The sequence below is a fragment of the Patagioenas fasciata genome, chromosome Z (genome assembly GCF_037038585.1).
Source record: "Patagioenas fasciata isolate bPatFas1 chromosome Z, bPatFas1.hap1, whole genome shotgun sequence".
NCBI lineage: Eukaryota > Metazoa > Chordata > Aves > Columbiformes > Columbidae > Patagioenas > Patagioenas fasciata.
Window position 1 is genome coordinate 72796294 of NC_092560.1, and position 19752 is coordinate 72816045.

General features: G+C 42.2%; 1 protein-coding gene across 1 annotated transcript; it reads left to right on the forward strand.

Annotated features, from left to right (window-relative positions):
* Window positions 1–1998: 1998 nt before the first annotated feature.
* KCNV2 (potassium voltage-gated channel modifier subfamily V member 2) lies at window positions 1999–12634 on the forward strand. The gene is made up of 2 exons (XM_065861652.2): window positions 1999–3660; window positions 7525–12634. The coding sequence occupies exons 1-2, from the start codon at window positions 2221–2223 to the stop codon at window positions 7798–7800; spliced, it is 1716 nt and encodes a 571-aa protein (XP_065717724.1). The 5' UTR covers window positions 1999–2220; the 3' UTR covers window positions 7801–12634.
* Window positions 12635–19752: the final 7118 nt, after the last annotated feature.

Genomic DNA, 19752 nt, shown 5'->3' on the forward strand with positions numbered 1-19752 from the left:
GAACTGACAATTCCTATTAGTAGGGGCCTCTCTTTTTTTGTATCTCAAAAGAAAACATGCAGTGGAGACAAATTCATGAAGCAAACCACTCCCAAAAGCAGCTAAATATGAATTGCCAGTAGTGGAGGACTTAAACAGTGTGACCTGAAGAAACCTTGAACTATTCAGTGTGATGCACCCATTAGAATGCAGACTGAGAGCAAAACTATTTTAAATTGCTCAGTTATAATGTCTTTCTGTTTGCCAAAAGCTAGTAAACAAAAGCTACAACCAAGGAATAGGAAAACGGGGGAAAAGAAGGGGTGATTTTCACAGCAACAGCTTCACATGGGATGCCACCGAAACAACGTTATTGGGGTTTGCAAGGTAATGAGATTCATGACACAAGAACAGGAGCTTGAGGACAACAAAGGAAAAATATTGCTTCATGGCCTCTGGGATAACACCATCACAGTGGCTCGTGTGAAAGGGCAGGAGCTGCCAGAGGAAAGCAGGCCACAGGACTGCAGATGGGAGGCCTTCCAGACCAGCAAGCTGCCAGGAGTTTTCTAGTGCCTTGTCCCTTCCTGCACTGGCCTCATGTGGAATAATGAGCTGATGCTAAGAAGCTTGTAACTCAGGAGCTAAGAGCACATCGAAGGAGCCATCCTCTTTTTGTGTGTCTCCTCTGCTTTGCAGGAGCTCTAGCTCAGCTGAAGTGCTCCCAGTGATAAAAGGAAGAAGCCTGGGTTTCAGTGTGCTCAAGTGTTACTGGAGAAGTTTGTGCCAGCTTAACCAGAGCTGAGGATGAAACCTCCATCAAAACAAAGAGAAAGCATCTCTTCTGTCCTGCTAGGTGCCTGGTTCGGCTTTATGATATTAAATGTGCCCTGCAAGAGAAACAAGAGCAGCTTTATTCTGTTTCTCAGGAGCTCATTAAGAATCACAGAATCACAGAATGTCAGGGATTAGAAGGGACTTCAAAAGATCATGTAGTCCCATCCCCCTGATGGAGCAGATGAGGTTACACACGAACGTGTCCAAGTGGGTTTTGAATGTCTCCAGAGAAGGAGACTCCACAACCTCCCTGGGCAGCCTGTTCCAGTGTTCCACTACCCTCACTTTGAAGAAGTTTCTTCTCAAATTTAAGTGGAACCTCTTGTGCTCCAGTTTGAACCCATTACCCCTTGTCTGAATTTGGAATTGCGTTGTCACTGAGAAGAACCTGGCTCCATCCTCATGACACTCACCCTCTATATATTTGTAAACATTCATAAGGTCACCCCTCAGTCTCCTCTTCTCCAAACTAAAGAGCCCCAGCTCCCTCAGCCTTTCCTCATAAGGGAGATGCTCCACTCCCTTAATCATCTTTGTTGCCCTGCGCTGGACTCTCTCCAGCAGTTCCCTGTCTCTCTTGAACTGAAGAGCTTGAAGTGAAGTAGCATGCTGGAAACCCCTTAACACCCTCATCACTCTTTTCTGCTGTGTCCAGAGGAGCATGAGACCTACGGTCCCAGAGCACAGCCAAAACTTCAGGCACAGACTGTGACTTTCCTCAGCCCTTAGCCAGATGGTGATGTTCTAATCAGGAATAAAAAGGGACAATTTTTATTTGCTCACCTTTGGAAAACATTTTAATAGCTACTGTAATGAATTCCTACCCGTTAGCTGCATATCAATTATTCATTATTTTCATTAAGGAAAACAAAGACAGGATAGGCTCATGTGGATGAAAGAAATCTGTAATGTTCTCTCTCTCCCTCTTCCCATGCCCCCCACCTGCCCCTCATACATTATAACTTTGAGATTCTTCTTAATCCATATATACTTGAATTAGGAAAACATATGGTTTTTATTATCATAAAACTTTAGGGATTTTTTTCCCCTACTGATTTTTCATAGATTTATGGATCCATAATTATTCACGTCACAGCCTGAGGGAGATGAGGCTGGAACAGGATAATAGCCCTTAAATCCCCTTCTCTAAGCACTCAGATCTTCCCTGTCAGCAAGATTAAAACGGTCAACAGCAGTCTTCATGTGTCTATATCCCACACAGAGCTTTCACAACAACCGGAGTGGTGGCTGGCAGGGAGAAAAATGCAGGACCTCTGCTGTGCGCGATACTACTGAGATAGAGAGAAGAAAACAGGATTGTCAGCCTTTGTAGTGTTGGAAAGTACTGTGCCAGTTCCTTGATCAGGTGAATGAAAAGAAGGGAGAAGAGTAAGGAAAAATAGTATGTTGCAGTTTAACATGCAGCGACAGTTTCCTTTCCTAAAACACAGAGGCAGAGAAAGACAAGGACCAAATGTCCTCTCGCAGACTGACAAGGGGAAGGATACAGAAGGCTTGCGTGTAGACAAGCAGAGTGTCTTTTCTGCTGCTGCTCCATTGAACTCCCAGCCCCTATTGCTCCTGGGACCTGAAGGGAATTACAACTATTATGTGGATGATGAAGATGAGGAAGAGGAAGAGAAAGAACAAGGAAAATGGCCAAGCGGAGACACTTTTGAGGGAGAAAACAAGCCCTCATCATCTATTCCTTGCTCCCCTGCCCTTTCTCCTGGAAGCCCAGCCAAAGCTTACACTTCATCTGTGTTGAACATCAATGTCGGCGGCCAAAGCTATCGCCTCACCTACCAGGCAGTGGCCATCTATCCCAAGACCCGCCTGGGCCGCCTGGCTACCTCCACTGACCGTCGCTGCCAGCTGGGCCTGTGCGATGACTACGCTGCCCAGGTAGATGAGTACTTCTTTGATCGGGACCCAGCCGTCTTCCAGCTCGTGTACAACTTCTATGCCTCAGGGGTGCTGCGTGTGCGGGATGAGCTGTGCCCCCGTAGCTTCCTGGAGGAGCTGAGCTACTGGGGCGTGCGGCTCAAATACACACCTCGCTGTTGCCGCATCTGCTTTGAGGAGCGCCGTGATGAGCTGAGCGAGCAGCTGAAGGTCCAGCGTGAGCTGCGCTCCCAGGCAGAGGCTCAGGAGAACGAGCAGCTCTTCCACCACATGCGCTACTATGGTCCCCAGCGCTGGCGCCTCTGGAACCTCATGGAGAAGCCCTTCTCCTCTGTCACTGCCAAAGTGATGGCAGTGGCCTCCAGCTTCTTTGTGCTCATCTCTGTGGTGGCCCTGGCACTCAATACAGTGGAGGAGATGCAGCAGGTAGACCGGAAGAGTGGGGAGAGCCGGCCTGTCTTGGAGCACATTGAGACCCTGTGCATAGCGTTCTTCACACTGGAGTACCTGCTGCGCCTGGTTTCTACCCCAGACCTGCGCCGCTTTGCCAGCAGTGCCCTCAATGCAGTAGACCTCATTGCCATCCTGCCCCTCTACCTGCAGCTGCTGCTTGAATGCTTTGCTGATGATGACCACCCCCGAGGTCGGGGCTCTCAGCATGAGCACGATATTGAGAAGGTGGGACGGGTGGGCAAGGTGGGACAAGTCCTTCGCATCATGCGCCTCATGCGCATCTTCCGCATCCTCAAGCTGGCCCGCCACTCCACAGGTCTGCGTGCCTTTGGCTTTACCTTGCGTCAGTGCTACCAGCAGGTGGGCTGCCTTTTGCTCTTCATTGCCATGGGCATCTTCGCCTTCTCTGCCATGGTCTACACAGTGGAGCACGATGTCTCCAGTACCAACTTCACCAGCATCCCTCATGCTTGGTGGTGGGCTGCCGTAAGTAAACACATCTCACCTTTCTGGGTAGCTGGAGATTTCTCTCCCTCTTCCCCACCCCTTTCTTGCTAGAATCACTGACAGTCTTGAAAACAGCAGGCTCAGATCAGTGAACATCTGCTCCGAATTCTGAGCTTACAGGACATATGCACTCACTCACGCACACACACATAAGCACTCATTCACCTCTGTTGTAAGCTGAAATCAAGGCTTAATCAGGCAGACAGTGCTGAAATTCCTGTCTGACCAAATATAGACACTACTAGCACTTTTAAATAAGAACTGAGCAAAGAGACAGGAATAATAATAATAATAATAATAATAATAATAGCTTGCATTGGCCTAAGTGGCTGCACGTGCACACAGGAGTTTCATTCTAGTCCTTTTTGTAGATCTGCTGTGACCCATCATACAACTGCAACATGATAAATCATCGTTTATTAACTACAGTCTGGTCATGGAAACTTGCAAAGCTGAAGCTGTTGCAGAGCTCTGGCTGTTAAAAATGCACTGGGACCAACAGTTGTTTTAGACAAGAGATTGTGTTCTGTTCCTTATGAGGCACATCTAAGGTGCATATCTGCACACACACAAAACATTGGTGGTTATTTATATGGTTCCAGGTTTGCAGAGGAACAAATACAAAAAGAAACAGAATGGCTCAATGGGCTGATAATGGGATAAACTGCCTTCTACATCTAGGTCACTGGTTTGAATCCCGTATCAGTCAGTACTGAGAGCTGGTTAATGTCACCTTGAATCTCTTTTTGCAACCTCTGCCAGAAAGAGTGTGATTTTAGTCCCATCCCAAGCACTTGGAGTGACGATAACTGGCTGAATTTCAGCTGACAAGCTTCAGAAATGAAGACAGAATGACCTCATTTCTAGAGACTGCCACTGGGTTAGTGCTCTAAGGTATTCAGACACATCTCGTTGAGAGGTCTGAACTATCACTGACCTGTATTATACTGTGTTATGTGGAGGGGTGTTAATTGAGGCAGCATTTTCTGGGCTGTTTGGTTTACATCTTTCAGGGGCATGAAGATTTAGACAGGAACACAGAGCTGTGAGATTTTAAAGTCCTCCACCTTGCTCAAGTGCCTCCTGGCTCTAGCACTGTCCTGGTAGCACTGTTACAGCATCCTAAACTCAAAATGCACATCTAAAGGGTTCAGGAAGCAGTTCAGCTCCAGGCTTGGGTTGCATTAACACCCAAGGACAGACATACATTCATTTACAGAAGGCCAAACAATACTTCTCAAACTGTTGTGAGATCAAAACAATAGTTACATCCTTCAAGGTGAACCCCGACAGCAAACAAAACACTTCTGGGTTTATCAAGACTAGCAGACAATGGAGAAGGAGACACAGGCTCTAAGTATAGTAAATGCTTAACAGATAATCTTAATGCCCAGGTATGGCAGTTTCACAATCATCATTTTTACAGCAATCTTTTGGCAAGGAAGGGGGTGGTTTCATGAAGGACACTGGGGAGAAGGAGATGTTGATCCCAGCCTGTGCTGCTGCCTGTGCTATCTCAGAGCTGGAAAACAACAACTCTGTTATGCTGCAGAAGATGTATGGATATATAGCAGCCTGGATCAAAACACAGGGCAGGTAGACAGTGCAGGTGCTGAGAGAAGGTAAAGGGCCCATATCTTGACTGTCCATAACTCTATGGCTTCTTCTAGTCTGTCATCATATACATGTCATTTTGCAGCAGCTGATGCTCCCCTCCATAACCCATGTTTATGGCAGGGCCCCGGGAGCACCTCTGACCCCTGGGCCAGGCTATGGGGCTGGCTATGTCCCAGTCACTTCACCAGGGAAGGAAGCCCATGTAAATGGACAGGAAAGGAGTAAAATGATCATTTAGATACTTCTGAGAAACCTATAGGACTATGACTGTAGCATGAACATTGCAATTCCAAGACATAAAACTCCTTTTAAAGCCTATTCATTCTTTGACAATGAAAATTAAGATCTTATTAATTTCATTACAATTCAACAGTGTTCACTGCCTCACGTACACAGGAGGACAAGTATCCGTCCCAAACTGTCACAGGTGATGTAGAAGACTATGCCAGTGGAACAGAACCTTATCACAGGATAATGGTTTTGTCCTGGCTGGTAGAGATAAACATCTTGCCTTCATCTCAGTATTTATTTTTGGAGATATTTATCCTGTATTATCATCCAAATCCAGTGACTTAATTTCCATTAAACCAAGTGACTAATCCTTTTTATTCCACAGGAAGCACCAGGTGCATCCTACAAATGTGCTTACCCAGTGCTGTCTCATATACCCTAATGCTTTCTTCATTTGAAATATCATTTTATATAGCATGTTAGTGGATGGCAGGCTGCACACTGTGACCTTCCTAAGACCTATCTCAGCGCTAAAGCCACAAGGACATTACAGTGAAAGTCCTACTGTCTGTGGTTTATCTCTGTATCTGTTTCACAGATACACGGGGTTTGTTGAGACACTGTTAGAAAAAAATAAAAAATTAATTGGCTGAAAAAGATCCTTTGCACAGACTACAGGGTGCCAGATGGCAGAAACATGCAAGTTTTACCTGTAAGAGAAAAATACATTGTATTTACTAAATGTAAAAATTTTAAACAATCAAGCGTTTCGCAGTGGAAGTAAATAAATTATTATATGCTGACTATTTGTCAGTACAGCATTCATATACATCATCCACATAAGCAAACATCCATGAATTTTTGAAACTAAATTTTACAAAGAAGCTATTGCAGTATTTGTTATAGTACCGGGTACATATAAAACACCGTTCTTTCATACATCCACAGGCTAAAAACATAAAATGGTCATGGTTGAGAAGAAAAAAGTACATGAAACTATGTAGAGAATATGATGGTAATATATATATATAGATAGATTCATATAAAGTGGATATACTTAAAAAACAACAAACAAACAAAAAATAAACAAATGAAAACCAAAACCAAACAAAAAAAACCCTCCCAAAGTCTTCGTCAAATGGGAATTCAGTAAGAATTTCCCACCTGGGTACCTGTCAGCTAAAATAAACAGGAATATTCCCTACTAAAGGCACGCATACACCTTACTTTTGTAACCTCTGACATACAGCTGAACAGGAAGATCAAACGATTTAGCACTATAAATATACATGTTGCGAGCATACACTGTGACCAAAATCTTCCAGGGAACAGAGAAAGATCTTTGTTTTTTCCAGAGCTCCTTGTAAGTATGTAACTATTAAAGGGGATTTTATCTAGAAACTTCAGTGTCCTGGTTCACTTCTTCCTCTAGTGTAAACACTATAAAAATATATTTCAAATCAGCTGAAGCTTTTCATGTGTTTTTCATTGTTTCATAAAATGTATGTGATAAACAAAGGTAATACTGAAAATACAACCCACAGAATAAGTCCCAAAATACTGAGTTTTATAAGCACACTGGATTTAAACACGGAACATCTGTTCCAAGTAACACGATGAGGGTGCAGGGCTGTGGTTATCACTGGATTTGCGTGCTCGGGGAGCCAGCTCTATCCACTCTTTGCAGCTGGGCAAACGCCTTGTGGACAGGCTGGTGCAGAAATTGTTTGCAAATTCCCTCTGCAGGACAGAGCCTTTCAAAATCCTCCTGAATGTTATCAAACTGCTCTGTTACCTTTCTTTACTGCATGAGAGGGATGGTTTTTTAATTGGGGATTTTTGCATACAATGGACAGTACAGAAAAGAAGGCAGCAGAAGATACTTCAGATTTATGATTCAAAGTGCAAAAATGCTAGCTTTAAAATTGTCTCTGGTCCCTGAGCATACCTGTTTGTACGCTTCTTCTAATAAGCTGAATGTTGGTTTGCCTGTAGGTCAGCATCTCCACAGTGGGATACGGAGACATGTGTCCAGAAACTCATCTTGGCCGCCTGTTTGCTTTCCTCTGCATCGCGTTTGGAATAATCCTGAACGGCATGCCCATTTCCATTCTCTACAACAAATTCTCAGATTATTACAGCAAGCTGAAGGCCTACGAGTATACAGCTCTCAAGAAAGAAAGGGGAAAGGTGGAGTTTACACGGAGAGCCATAAAGAAATTATCCGAATGCTGTGGAGAACACGTAACATACCGTTTGTCACACCACTGATATAATTTGTGGCTTGGATATTTTGAGGGAACAGAGGAGCTGAATGGTGAAGAGAAACAGATCAGCCAGTCTAACTGAAGATAAACTGAGAAGGCCAAAAGTAACAAAAGTAGACGGTGAGATCTGTTTTAAAGGGGATTTTTTGTTGTTGTTTTTGTTTTAGTTTTACGGGTTTTTTAAAGGCTTAGGTTGCAACATACAACAACAGATTATTTTTCTTGGCTTTTTTGGGCTGTGAACAGCACTTAAACGCTCATCAACTGAACGACACTCTTCAGACTAACCAGCAACTCTGAATTAGACCCACATGAAAATGTAAGGCCCACAATAATCAAACAAAAGGAAAACAAATTGCTGCCATTGAGGGTCAGCCACCTTGCTGCTGTCAAGGTAGTCTCAAAAATTAAACAAATAGAATACTCAATATATTGACTGCATTGCTGAAATCGGTTTTCCACCAGCTTTCAAAAACAGGAAAACAGCCTAGAGCATTTACCTTAATATTAGCAGAATCTATACTCCTTAAGCTTTCAGCTTCTCTTTCCACTGTCAGATAGCTATGCTTCACAGTTCTATTTATATTGTCCAAATGCAGCCCTGAAAATTATTCCCATTTTCATACCTAGGCAAGCAGCACACTGCTTTTAGTATTTGCCACACATACACCTCCATTATCATCTTTCATTATGCCAAGAACAAGGGAATAGGTCTGGAGGCTGAGTTGATAAATCTCACTGATCAATTTTGAAAACATTTCCAAACCAAAACCTTTGTTAGATATTGGATTAAGTGATGAACTGAATTTCTTTTGCGGCATTTAATGTATCTACTTATTGAATAGTCAGAATAATAACAGGCATATCACAGGATATAAATGTTAGAGCAGCATTTAAAAAAATCAAATTAAATGTGTAATGGATAATATCTCATAAAGACTTTTTATACAAAGGATCTTATCAGCATTTATCCGCAACCAATTTTAAATATAATTTAAAGTTAGGATATTTTTCTGGTACACACAGTCACTCAGGACACAATTCTGACACCGCAGCTCACACCAGGAGTACCTTAATTCCTTGGATTACTGAGCCTTCCTGCACAGCTGGATGCAATTTCTCACACGCTAGAAATTCACCCCAAAAACCTATGCAACAAATAACAACAACAATTAAAGGGAATTAGAGTTTCAGGATCAGTTTCACGGCATATCAGGAACAGTCATACTAGTTTAGTAATGCTAACCTGAATAACATATCTGAAAGAAAAGTTATTTTATTGATACACAGATACAAATAGAATTTTTTAAAGGGTAACAAAAAGAACCAATGGTAACCATCACTGATATCACCCATGGCTGATAGTCAGCAGCGCTCTTGCTGTAAAAAACCTGATGGCAGGGATGCATATTAAAATTATTGAACTCTCATGTTGTCTGTGCTGCCCTGCAGAATGCAAATGGCTGCATTCAAATCTCAGAGCCACACTGGAGACAATAGTGTGAAGCTTACTCTTTGGACAGCTGAGGGTGATAAAGTTCATTAATTTTGCCATGCCCATGCAAATTGTGTCAAGCATAGGGACATTTGTCCTTTCAATGGTAAGAAGGTAATTAGTAACCAAGTTGCTCTTCTCATTCTCTACCTCCAGACAAACATATCATAAGCCCATCTGTCATTTTGTTCTTTAGGAATGACAGTCAGCACATTGTGTGCTGATCAGCTCTGTTAAAAGCTAAACCATGTCTTTAAGGCACAGCTGAGCCCTGGGAGTTGAATGTGATAGATGTTTGCTGTTCAGGACTGCACACAAAGCAGCAGGCGCAATCCTGGCACTCACTGAGAAGAATAGCTGCTTTACTTTGGCTCTAGGGATGGTTTGAATTTGCATGGCCCTCTGCACAGCAACAACAGGATGAGGAGCTTTCTGAAGCCACAGGAAGCCTCTCTTAGGCCCACACTGCAGTTCGGTGAGGTGGCAGGTTACAAGCATGCAAAAGCACAGCTGTGCTTTATTTCCAACATGCAGCTTGGGTTAGATTCATTAAAAGGACTTGAATGTTGGTGATTACTCAACTTTCCAAGTTACGGGGCAACCTAAATTAATTTCCTTGTCTGGAGGAAACAGTACTTGCATGTACCACACAGATGGGATGCAGATGCTCAGGCTTGCATGGCAAGATCAGCAGCTTCTTGCCACCTGGAGAAATCCAGAGCCTGAGCACTTTCTCTGCTGAGGCTGGACTTCCTCATAGCCTCAGACTTGACACAAACCACAGGACCCACTGAAGTAGATGTAGATGTTCTTCCAGACATATAAGGGAATAGGCTTTCTACCCAAAACATGAGCAGGAGGAAAAGAACTGTTTCTATTAATCAAGAGTCAGAACTGAATGCTCTCAGTAAGTGCTTTCTTATCTCTCCAATAAGACTTTAATGCACAAGCCCCTTAGCTCTGCTCTAACCATTCAAATACAGCTTGGAGTTGGTCTCTCCCACCCCTCTGAATGAAGCTGTTCCACTTTGCACCAAGTAAATAACAACCCACCTGTGACAGAGGAAGATTATACAGCTTGGTGTTCGCAGCACTCAGCTGGGGGAAAACCTGAGGGTCACAGTCCCTGCTTCAATAAAGAGCTCTGAATATACCCTGATCAAGCAGCAAAATCTCCCCACTCACTCTCCCCTGGCCCAAGCAATCTTTGGCTGAAGGATTTAGACCAGGAAGACTCCAGAATCAGTCCCTGCCACTGTGCTGCCACAGGAAGGCAAAACTCCTACTTAGAGAACCCTGCAGGTTAATGGCCATGGGCCAAAACACTTCTCCATACAGATGAAAACAATTTGTGTCCCCTCATGAGAAGAAGACATTGTAACCAGTACCATCAGGTCCCATCTGGGTACTCTGAACACCAAGGCCATCACACCTCAGGCAGCTCAGCTCAGCAGCTGCCTCACTCTCCTCTTTCTCAGTGCACTTTGCCCTCTCATCCCTCTGCTGTCCAGTCCAACTATCTTGCTGATGGCAGCTTTGGTACCTTTTTGATTCTTCTGTGCTCTGACTCAACACACAAATGTGACAGTTTTGGGGATCCTTGGTTGTTTCTTGACCTAGCTCAATTTAGAGAGCTCTGACAAGTGCTAGAGCTGACGCAGAATCCACGGTAGAAGTGTGCAGTCTGGAAGACAGACCTCTGGCAACTGCCTCATGAAAAGGAAGCAGACGGCTACAAAAAAGCTGCTGTTTTTCTGCTTTGTACTCCCTGGCTCACCTGCTCTGCTGCAATCAGCAGTTAAATAGGTCCTTGGTGGAGTAAGGCATTTTTCAGAGAACTGAAAGTTGGGGTCTTTTTTATTTGGTTGTTGTTGGTGGTCGTGGTTGTTTATTTGTTTCAATCAAAGACTCATCATTTTACTTCCTGGATTACCTTATGAAGCTTTCTGCCTTGTGATTTAACTAATATTATTTTAGGGGTGACAAGCTTAAGTCTGTGCATTTCAATAGGAAAGAGTATACACAAAGTCGAGATACCGCTATACCAACCAGACGTTCTGAATGCCCAAAGATCTGACAGTACCAGCCTTTTCTGTCAATGGATACTAGCAAGGTCCTCCCACAAGGTCGTCTCCCCATGTGAGAGCCCCTGTGAGGGTGGAGGACCTCTAGCCAGCTAAGAGGAAGGAAGCTCATATGATGATATCCAAAACTAACACAGAAGAGCCTTGGTTATCTTGGTTACTTGAATGCCACAGGGCTTTGACAATCAAAAGAGTTCAAAATAACCACATCAAGGGACAATGTCCTTGAACACAACAAAGATGGGCAATACTATTAAAGCTAAAGTAGATATGGCTTGTTTTATGAGGTATTAATTTGGCATAGCTAAGTTATTGGGGAAACAGGGTGGAGGATTCTCAAACCACTGAGAAATTAGAAACTTCTCTGAATGCAATCACGCTGAAGTCTTCTTTTTTAACTAATTGCTGATATTAATGAGCCCCAGAGGGAGAAGTAAAATACATTCTCTAATTATGTTTCACTACAGACTTAGCAAATATGTTGTCTTTGGTAGACAAAAACCAGTCAGTTTATGTGGATGGCCTGGCTTCATTATAGGACAACTAGGTGTTGTTTCTTCTATTCATTTCAGGCCTAGGAACTATAGAGAAAAGAATAAATAAAAAGGAGAAATAAAAATTAAAAAAAATAAAAAGGAGAAAAAAATATAAGAGTGCGGTTGGTAGAAATCTAAAGAGCCTGTCCCTACATGAGGCAGTGGAAAGAATTCCTATTAGAATATATGCTTACACAAATCCTTGTCTTAGAAGAACATCGCTTTTTCAATGCAATTTAGCAGCTGTTTGCTTTCCTCATTCAGAAAGATAGCACTTAAAGGGGTCGCTACAGTACAGCCACAGATTAACAGGCATCTGGTGCTATTCCCAGGCTTCTAGGGTAAAGCGCAAAATTCAGTCTTTAAATATGCATAATTTTGGGGATTATAAACTAGGTATACTTCAATGTTTTAGGAGAAAAATAATTACTATCTGCAAGCCTAGGAAGGAAAAATGGTTTCCTTGCTTAAAAAATAGTTTCAACTGTTTAGCATGTTTTGTTTTTATGTTATGTAAAAATATTTGATTCATGCTTATCCGCTATTTACGAAACCTTTATTAACTTCTTTATTCAGTAGTAGAGAAATTACATGGCATTTGACTGTAATCCAGCTCCTTATCTTGTGTTGAAAAAGGGAAAGGTCGGAGGTACTAGCTTTTTATGTACTTAGATAATTTAACGGAAATATGCTGAGAGAAATTAAAGCATTCTACAGGTAGCTTCTGAGGCAGAGATTATGAATCTTTTTAAATAAAACTTGTCAGAGTCTAATTCTACCCTACAAAATGACTCCGCACTATCATTCTAACTTCTGAAGCAGATTTGCTCCGTTTATAAGCAAAAGCATTTCCTCCTTGCTAATAACCAGGTGAAAAAATGCCATACTTAAAAGTCAGTCTTTCACTTCCAGTAATAACTGTTCTTCAGGCCGCCACATACCCATGCAACACTATTCCCTCCACTGGTTCTGGCAGAGGAGATGCATGAGAAGCGCTTGGGCTACCAGCTGGCAAAGACAGGCAGAGCCTGCTCTGGCTGCTGAGCTGACATAGCTCTACATGGGCAAAACCAGGTAGCACTATGTGGCAGGATGCAAACCCCCTCTCTCCCCCTCTCTCCTTCAGTATGGAAGGAGTAGGCACATCTCCCTCTCTCTCTGCTGTTTGAGGCTGACAGCTTCTTTTGTTTGGCCCCAGAGCACCTTGGCCAGTGCCGTTAGGAGAAGGCAGTGCCGAGGCGCCAGGGAGCCGCTGGGCGCCTGCGGGCAGTGTGGGGGATGTTTAGAAGCTTCAGGGGCACCCACAGCCAGTGTGGGGGTGCAGAGAAGCTTCTGGAATGCCTACAGTCAGGTCTGATCAGCCAATAGAAAACGGGACTCTCGTCGAGACTCCGCCCATTGTCGCGGGTCTCTCGGAGCACGAGCGAGATGCTGCCCGAGAGCCCCGCCCCCTCCCCGGGATGGAGACTCCGCTCGCCTTGCTGCCATGGCTGTGAGTGAAACTTCTCACAGGATGGCGAGTGTATTTATACTTCCCGTGCACATATGCACGTGTAACTTTCTGTGCTTAATATGAGCACGTGTAAAATTAATCCTTGCATAATCGCGGGTGTATTTTCCTCCCGTGCTTCCACATAAGCACGTGTAACTTTCTGTGCACATTTGGACGCGTACTTTCCGTGCTTAATAGAAGAACGTGTACTTTCCGTGCACATTTGCACGCATACTTTTCCTGCTTAATACAAGCATGTGTAACTTTCCGTGCTCAATACGAGCATGTGTATAAAGTATTTCCTCACACAATCGCAAGTGTATTCTCCTCCTGTGCTTCCACATAAGCACGTGTAACTTTCCGTGCACATTTGCACACGTACTTTCCGTGCTTAATAGAAGAATGTGCACTTTCCTTGCACATTTGCATGTGTAACTTTCCGTGCTCAATACGAGCACGTGTATAAATTATTTCCTCACACAATCGTGAGTGTATTTTCCTCCCATGCTTCCACATAAGCACGTGTAATATTTCGTGCACATCTGCACGTGCAAGTAAATTAACCCTCGCAGGATTGCGAGTGTATTATAAATTTACACTTGCAGAATCGCGAGTGTACACTTTCCGTACTCACTATGAGTACGTGTATCTCTTTAAAATAATCCCACACCGTGTACAGGCAAGTGTGTACTCCTCCCGGACTCAGAAACGGCTCCAGGGTTGTTTTGGTGAAGCCACGTGCATGCACTCTGTGGACCGCCTGTTGTATTAGTTGCTGCCCCTTAATAATTTTCCTCAACTGATATCTGAACCTGTATTTAAGTCACTTTTGGAGTGCTAAAACCCTGTTTCTCACCAGTTTAATAAAAGTTGTTTTGGACCCTGTTGTCCCTTCAGCTAACCTAGGGGTGCCTCCGTGACACACCATCACTGAAAACTTCTGTTTTCAGAGGAACTTCTCAATACCCATTTAAGAAGAGCCTCACTCAATAGGACACTTCTTCCTCAAGTCTCCTCCAGCCAATGCTTGAGGGTCAGGCTGGTCTGACTTCCAAATACTTTAACATCCAAATATTTCAACATCCAAATATTTCATTTGGATAAACAAACAGGAAAGAAAAAAAAAAGCAGAAATTCAGGAAAATTCAGGCAATCACACACAGGTTGCGACAGCACGTCTTGCTGTGATGGGGGACCACAACACCCTGTGAGGAAAAAATGGGTCTCCTTGGGGAAAGTACAGTCCATTTCATGCAAAATTGTTCAGTGCTGCCGCCCAGAGGTTACAGGCTGCCAGGTTGTTATTTTTCTTAAAAATAAATCTAGTGCGTGCTACCTGCTGTTGGCTGACTGTACTCTGCTGCATCTTCCTCAGGTACAGTGTACCGAAAGCCTGGAGTCCTGTCAGCAAGAGCGTTCACAACAACGTAAAACTTAATCTGTATTGCAAAGTCTGTATTATCATCACTGTGCACTACATGAATCTTCAATCTAATGCTGCATTAATTACACTGGAGATTAATTTCCCCATTCCTTCTGTTCCTAAAAGACAGTGATTCTAGGCAGATCTGGATGACACCAGGATATGTTTAATACTCAGTTTGCATATTTCTAGAACAGTTTAAAAACAAAAATTATCATCACTTAACACCAGAAAATTAGTCAGGGAACACCAAAGTTCAAGATAAAGTTACTTTAACGGTAGGTTGAATGGATTGTTTTAGACGAATAGGGAGTATTGTCCAGGTTTTTATTGATGGGATTTAACACAAGCAGTCAAAACACAGGTCTCAACCAGTTGTCATTCAACCTTGTGGTACAGCAGGTTTAAAACAATGCTGATTTTCTGGATGTGTTTTTCCATGCAATACAATGTATGTTCCTCTAAATCTGCATGCACTGAAGAGAGAACAGTGCTGTTTTATACACAGATTTGAAATACAAGTTTGATCCCCTGCAAAGAGAATGTCTGCTCCTGGCCAGCATCAGACTTCGTGCAACGCTGCCGTTTAGCTTGTGCTGTGGTGTTCAAGCAAGTTCCCCTTTGTTCAGTGTGTTTTACCAGCTCACTAACAGAAACTAATTCAACAAGATTCTATGCAGAACACCACACACAAATCTCTAACAGGTTTGTGAACTGAACAAGTTTAGTGAATAGCCTGACAAATGCCAGAGCCGCTGTAATAAGGGGGCTGCAGCATCTTCTGTTCAAAGGCAGAAGGAAAAACACTACTGACTCTCCAAGCTGCTGGATTCAAAATTGCATTTATTAGGTTAACTGAGGGGCTGGAGAAGAGAGGAGGACACAGAAGGCACTAAGCACTGTTACCGTTTCACCTCTTTCCACAGGCCTCCACTACACTTACACAGCTGTAATACAGCTAATACACTTGCATTGTCCCCCTTCAATTCACTTTGGCATTGCTTTTCTAAGGCATCTTTCCTTCTGCAACAAGTTATTTTTCTCCAATCCCTTCTCCTTCAGAAATCTGCAAATACCTGCTTGTTTGCAGGTTCAGTTTGTCGGTACAGCACAGACCACTTCTTGACGTGCCTGCCTTCTCCCTGTGTTTCTCTCGTCCCCTCTGCTCTTCATACAAATTCTACCACAAAATTCACCTTCTGATCAAGTCAGATCGATTCTGTGTGATAAAGTTCACTGTTACAGATGCAGATTCACTACATTAGTGCATTATCCTAAGGCATTTTGAGTAAAACTGTCTGAAAACAAATTTTCATGTACAGTTTCTGTTCATCATACAGAATTCTGAGTAAAACAGTGGTTACTCCAGTTCAAACACAACACTTTCCCTTTGCAAAAATAAAATGGTTTTGGCTTCATTCATACTCGTCTCTATTATTACATTTATATTTTTTTTTAATCTAAAAATAAGCTTGGTTTAGCAAAACTTGCATTGCTTATCTCATTCCGTTTTCACAAACAAAAAAATCTTCTTGTGGGAAGAGAGTTAAAAACAACGTGGCACAAGTTACTTGTTAGAAAGCAGACCCTACATATTGCAGCAATTACATTCTGAGGGACATCACGCTGCCTAAGGGCAGACAACGTATGCAGAAATTTTACATTTTAGTGCACCACACCAAGATTAAAGGACAAAGCGCGACTGACAGCAGACACTCGACGTGCACCCAAAGCAGAAGAAAACAGGTGATTTGAAATGCACCATTACCGTGCTTGTTCCATTTGCTCTGTCAGTAACTGCTTGTCTCCAGGGCCGGTTCCAATGTGCACTTTGAACACCCAAGCAGCAATTGAAAGAGGCAAATGTTCAGACAGTGCGAAGCTGAATCATTATCTGTGAGAGCAAATGTCATCCAAATCAGCTGTGGTGCTGTCTAAAATAGGACATTTTAAAAGGGAAATCACTGGTGCTTCATGGAAGATGGTGAGCAGCACCAACTCCAGTAGCTCATTCATGACTGGGCCTTGGCTAATAAAATACCCTGAAATTTGACATGTAAAGTTGCAAGTTCAACAGATTCTAATTGTTTTGAAGATAAATCATTCAGACCCTTCTCAAAAATGTCTTTGCACTGCCTGTTCTTTTCACCTTACACTATGAAAAGACTTGGAATTTGATTTGTGCAACGCACATTTAAATGAATCTGTTTTAAAGATAAAAGAAACAAAAAAAAATCCCTCTACTTTTAGTATCTGTTTAGTACCATGTATATTTTTTTTTAGGACATAGCACAGGAAGAGTGAGAACGCTTATGTAGAAAAGCTGAAGTGCCAAGTGGTGAGTGTATGACGGTGTGGCCTTGTGTTCACCCTGACAAGTCTAAAACCCAAGTAGACAACAGAATAACAGGACTACAAAAGAAAATCTCACAGTTTATGGGTCACAGTCTGCATGCAATGTATATATTGTCCCAAACCATTCCCTGTTTTTCCAGCTACTTCAATAATTCTGTTTTATGGTAACGCCACTCTGTCCTTTGTTCTGCGCTCAGGAACAAGCTCAGAGTAACCATGTATATTTTCTGCTTCTGAAGAAATGGTAAGTTGGTGGAGTCAGAGGAAAAATATAACACTGCTTGTTCTTGGTAGCTCCTGCCGTTAGAAGCAAAGGGGAAAGCTGGTCCTTTCATACCTTAAACCAAGAAGTATTAAGTTGCAATAGTACCTACCTGTATTTCCAAGCGAATGGGAAATACACTATTACACACTAATATACACTATTACCAAAGTAATGGGTCATCTAAGAACCAAAAATAATAATCGCCACCATTTCTGTTCTAAACTGCCCTAGAATTCACAATGATTAAATATTCACTGTTCACCCTCCAACTTCTGCTGCATACAGTGAGAGGTGTTGGCTCTGGATGGCCAGAGGGACAGTCTCTTCTCCTCTGGATGGTGTCTTTAAAACCTTTAGTACCTCCCATAACCTCCTTCTTCTCTCCTTCCATAAGGTTATTTCAGAATTCAGTTTCAACTGACACTGAAGACACACCTTAACAGTAAAATTTATACTTTATCTCTGATACAAAAATCGTAGCATCATCAGCATAACCTTAACTGATGTCTATTTAATCAAGAGTGGCATTTCTCAAATTGTGATAAGGAAAATGAGTAGTCAGTCACTCTAAATTGCTACATGTAATTTAAAATAAATCATATACACAGTCTCAAAAATGGCAAATATACTGCCTGGTAGACATTCAGCTGAAGTAACGGGAATTAAAGCACGCATCAAAGCCTCCAATTAGATTCACCTAAGCAGACACTCTCACATAGTTTTTTGCTATTCAGTTTATTAATACCTATCTCTAGCTATGACTTACTTTCACTGCCCCCTTGAATTTTCTTGATTGGAAATAAGTGCCACATTCTAAGTAGTAGTTTATTCCCTTCAATAACCTGAAAATGGAGAAGGGTTTTATCAGATAATCTTTTTTTCCACTACTTTACTCTGCCCTTAATTATTCAGTCACAAATATATCGTGTATTTCATTCAGGTTGGGTTTTTTGGAAGTAACTGAGAGTTCTTTAGAAACAGTTAACTACAGTTTAAATTCATTAACTTCTGCTAATTAAAATGATCTGTTTTATTACCACAAAAGAAAATCCTGTTACAGAAACTAATGAGCTGCAACCTTCAGTAACTGAGATGTGTTTACAAGCACAAACACTTAATGCCAATGCCAATCATGTCTAATTGGGATTAACCTTAAAGTATTCAGTACTACTCATAAGCTTCGGTGGAATTAGAGGGAAGCACAGTCAGCAAAGTATCAGTAAATCAACAGATACTAACATTAGAAACACTTCTCCTACTGTGATGTTCATGTATTGCTTAAATTAACCTAAGTAAACTATGAATTACAATTGGGTTTATGATTTTTTTTAAAAAAATGCCTATTCAGGTATCTTACTTCTTTTTTTTAATACTAAAAGATGTTCCCCCCAGACACTGAGAAGCTAGAGATTACTTATCAAGATGAAACAATGTACTTCATTTCTTTGGCTAAACTCTTTATACTTAAACATACACGTCTAGAAAACGTTCTTTTAGCGCCTGTATACATAGAGGCGCTCCCAAGGAACCAGAGTATTTCACCTCATGCTATGGGCGTGAGTCTGAAGCCTCAGATCTGATCTTCACGGGTGCTGAGAACTCAAGCTCCCCATGGACTGTAGGAACAGCTGTGGATCACCATGACCTCTGACAATAAAATCAGTAATTTGGAAGACTGAAATACATGAAACACAGAAACTTAAAGCCAGTTTACTTAACCACTGGCAACTTCCAGTTAGTTGTATTGTATTTTATGTTGAAGAAGCTGTACTTAGCTGAAAATTTAATTAATTTGGTCCTTTGCATCAGTCCATCACCACGGCATTACACACCACCAGGGTGTTGTATGAATGCCCTACTAAGAAAGGTTTTTGTGTTGTTTGCTTAAAATGAAAAAAAAAAAAAACACAATATTGGCTTGTTTTTTCTAAATCAAAAGAGGGTACAGTAGAAATGAAGCAGACACTTATTTGATATCATGCAAAAGTAAATTTATCCCTCTCCTATTACAAGGAAGACACAAGGCCCCCCCCCCACCAAATCCCTCTGGTTAATTAGGGTCTTAAAGTCTGTGCTTTTCAGAAGACTTCAGAAAAACAAAACCAAGCTGTGCTCCATTGAAATAGTCAGCCTCTCCTTCAGAATCCTCTTTGAAAAAAGTCAGAGATACTATTTTCATTCTATTCTTGTTAATTCCTGAAGGATGAGAGCCTCCCATCACTCCTTCTCAGAGTAAGAATGGGACCTGACCTGCTTTTCTGCTCTGTTTTTTGAGGAAATCAGGAGGGAAGGGGATTAAGAACAAA

Coding starts and splice junctions, on each gene's coding strand:
- KCNV2 (XM_065861652.2), top strand. CDS start 2,221: ATGTTGCAGTTTAACATGCAGCGACAGTTTCCTTTCCTAAAACACAGA. Junction 3,661..7,524: donor ATGCTTGGTGGTGGGCTGCC/GTAAGTAAACAC, acceptor GTTTGCCTGTAG/GTCAGCATCTCCACAGTGGG.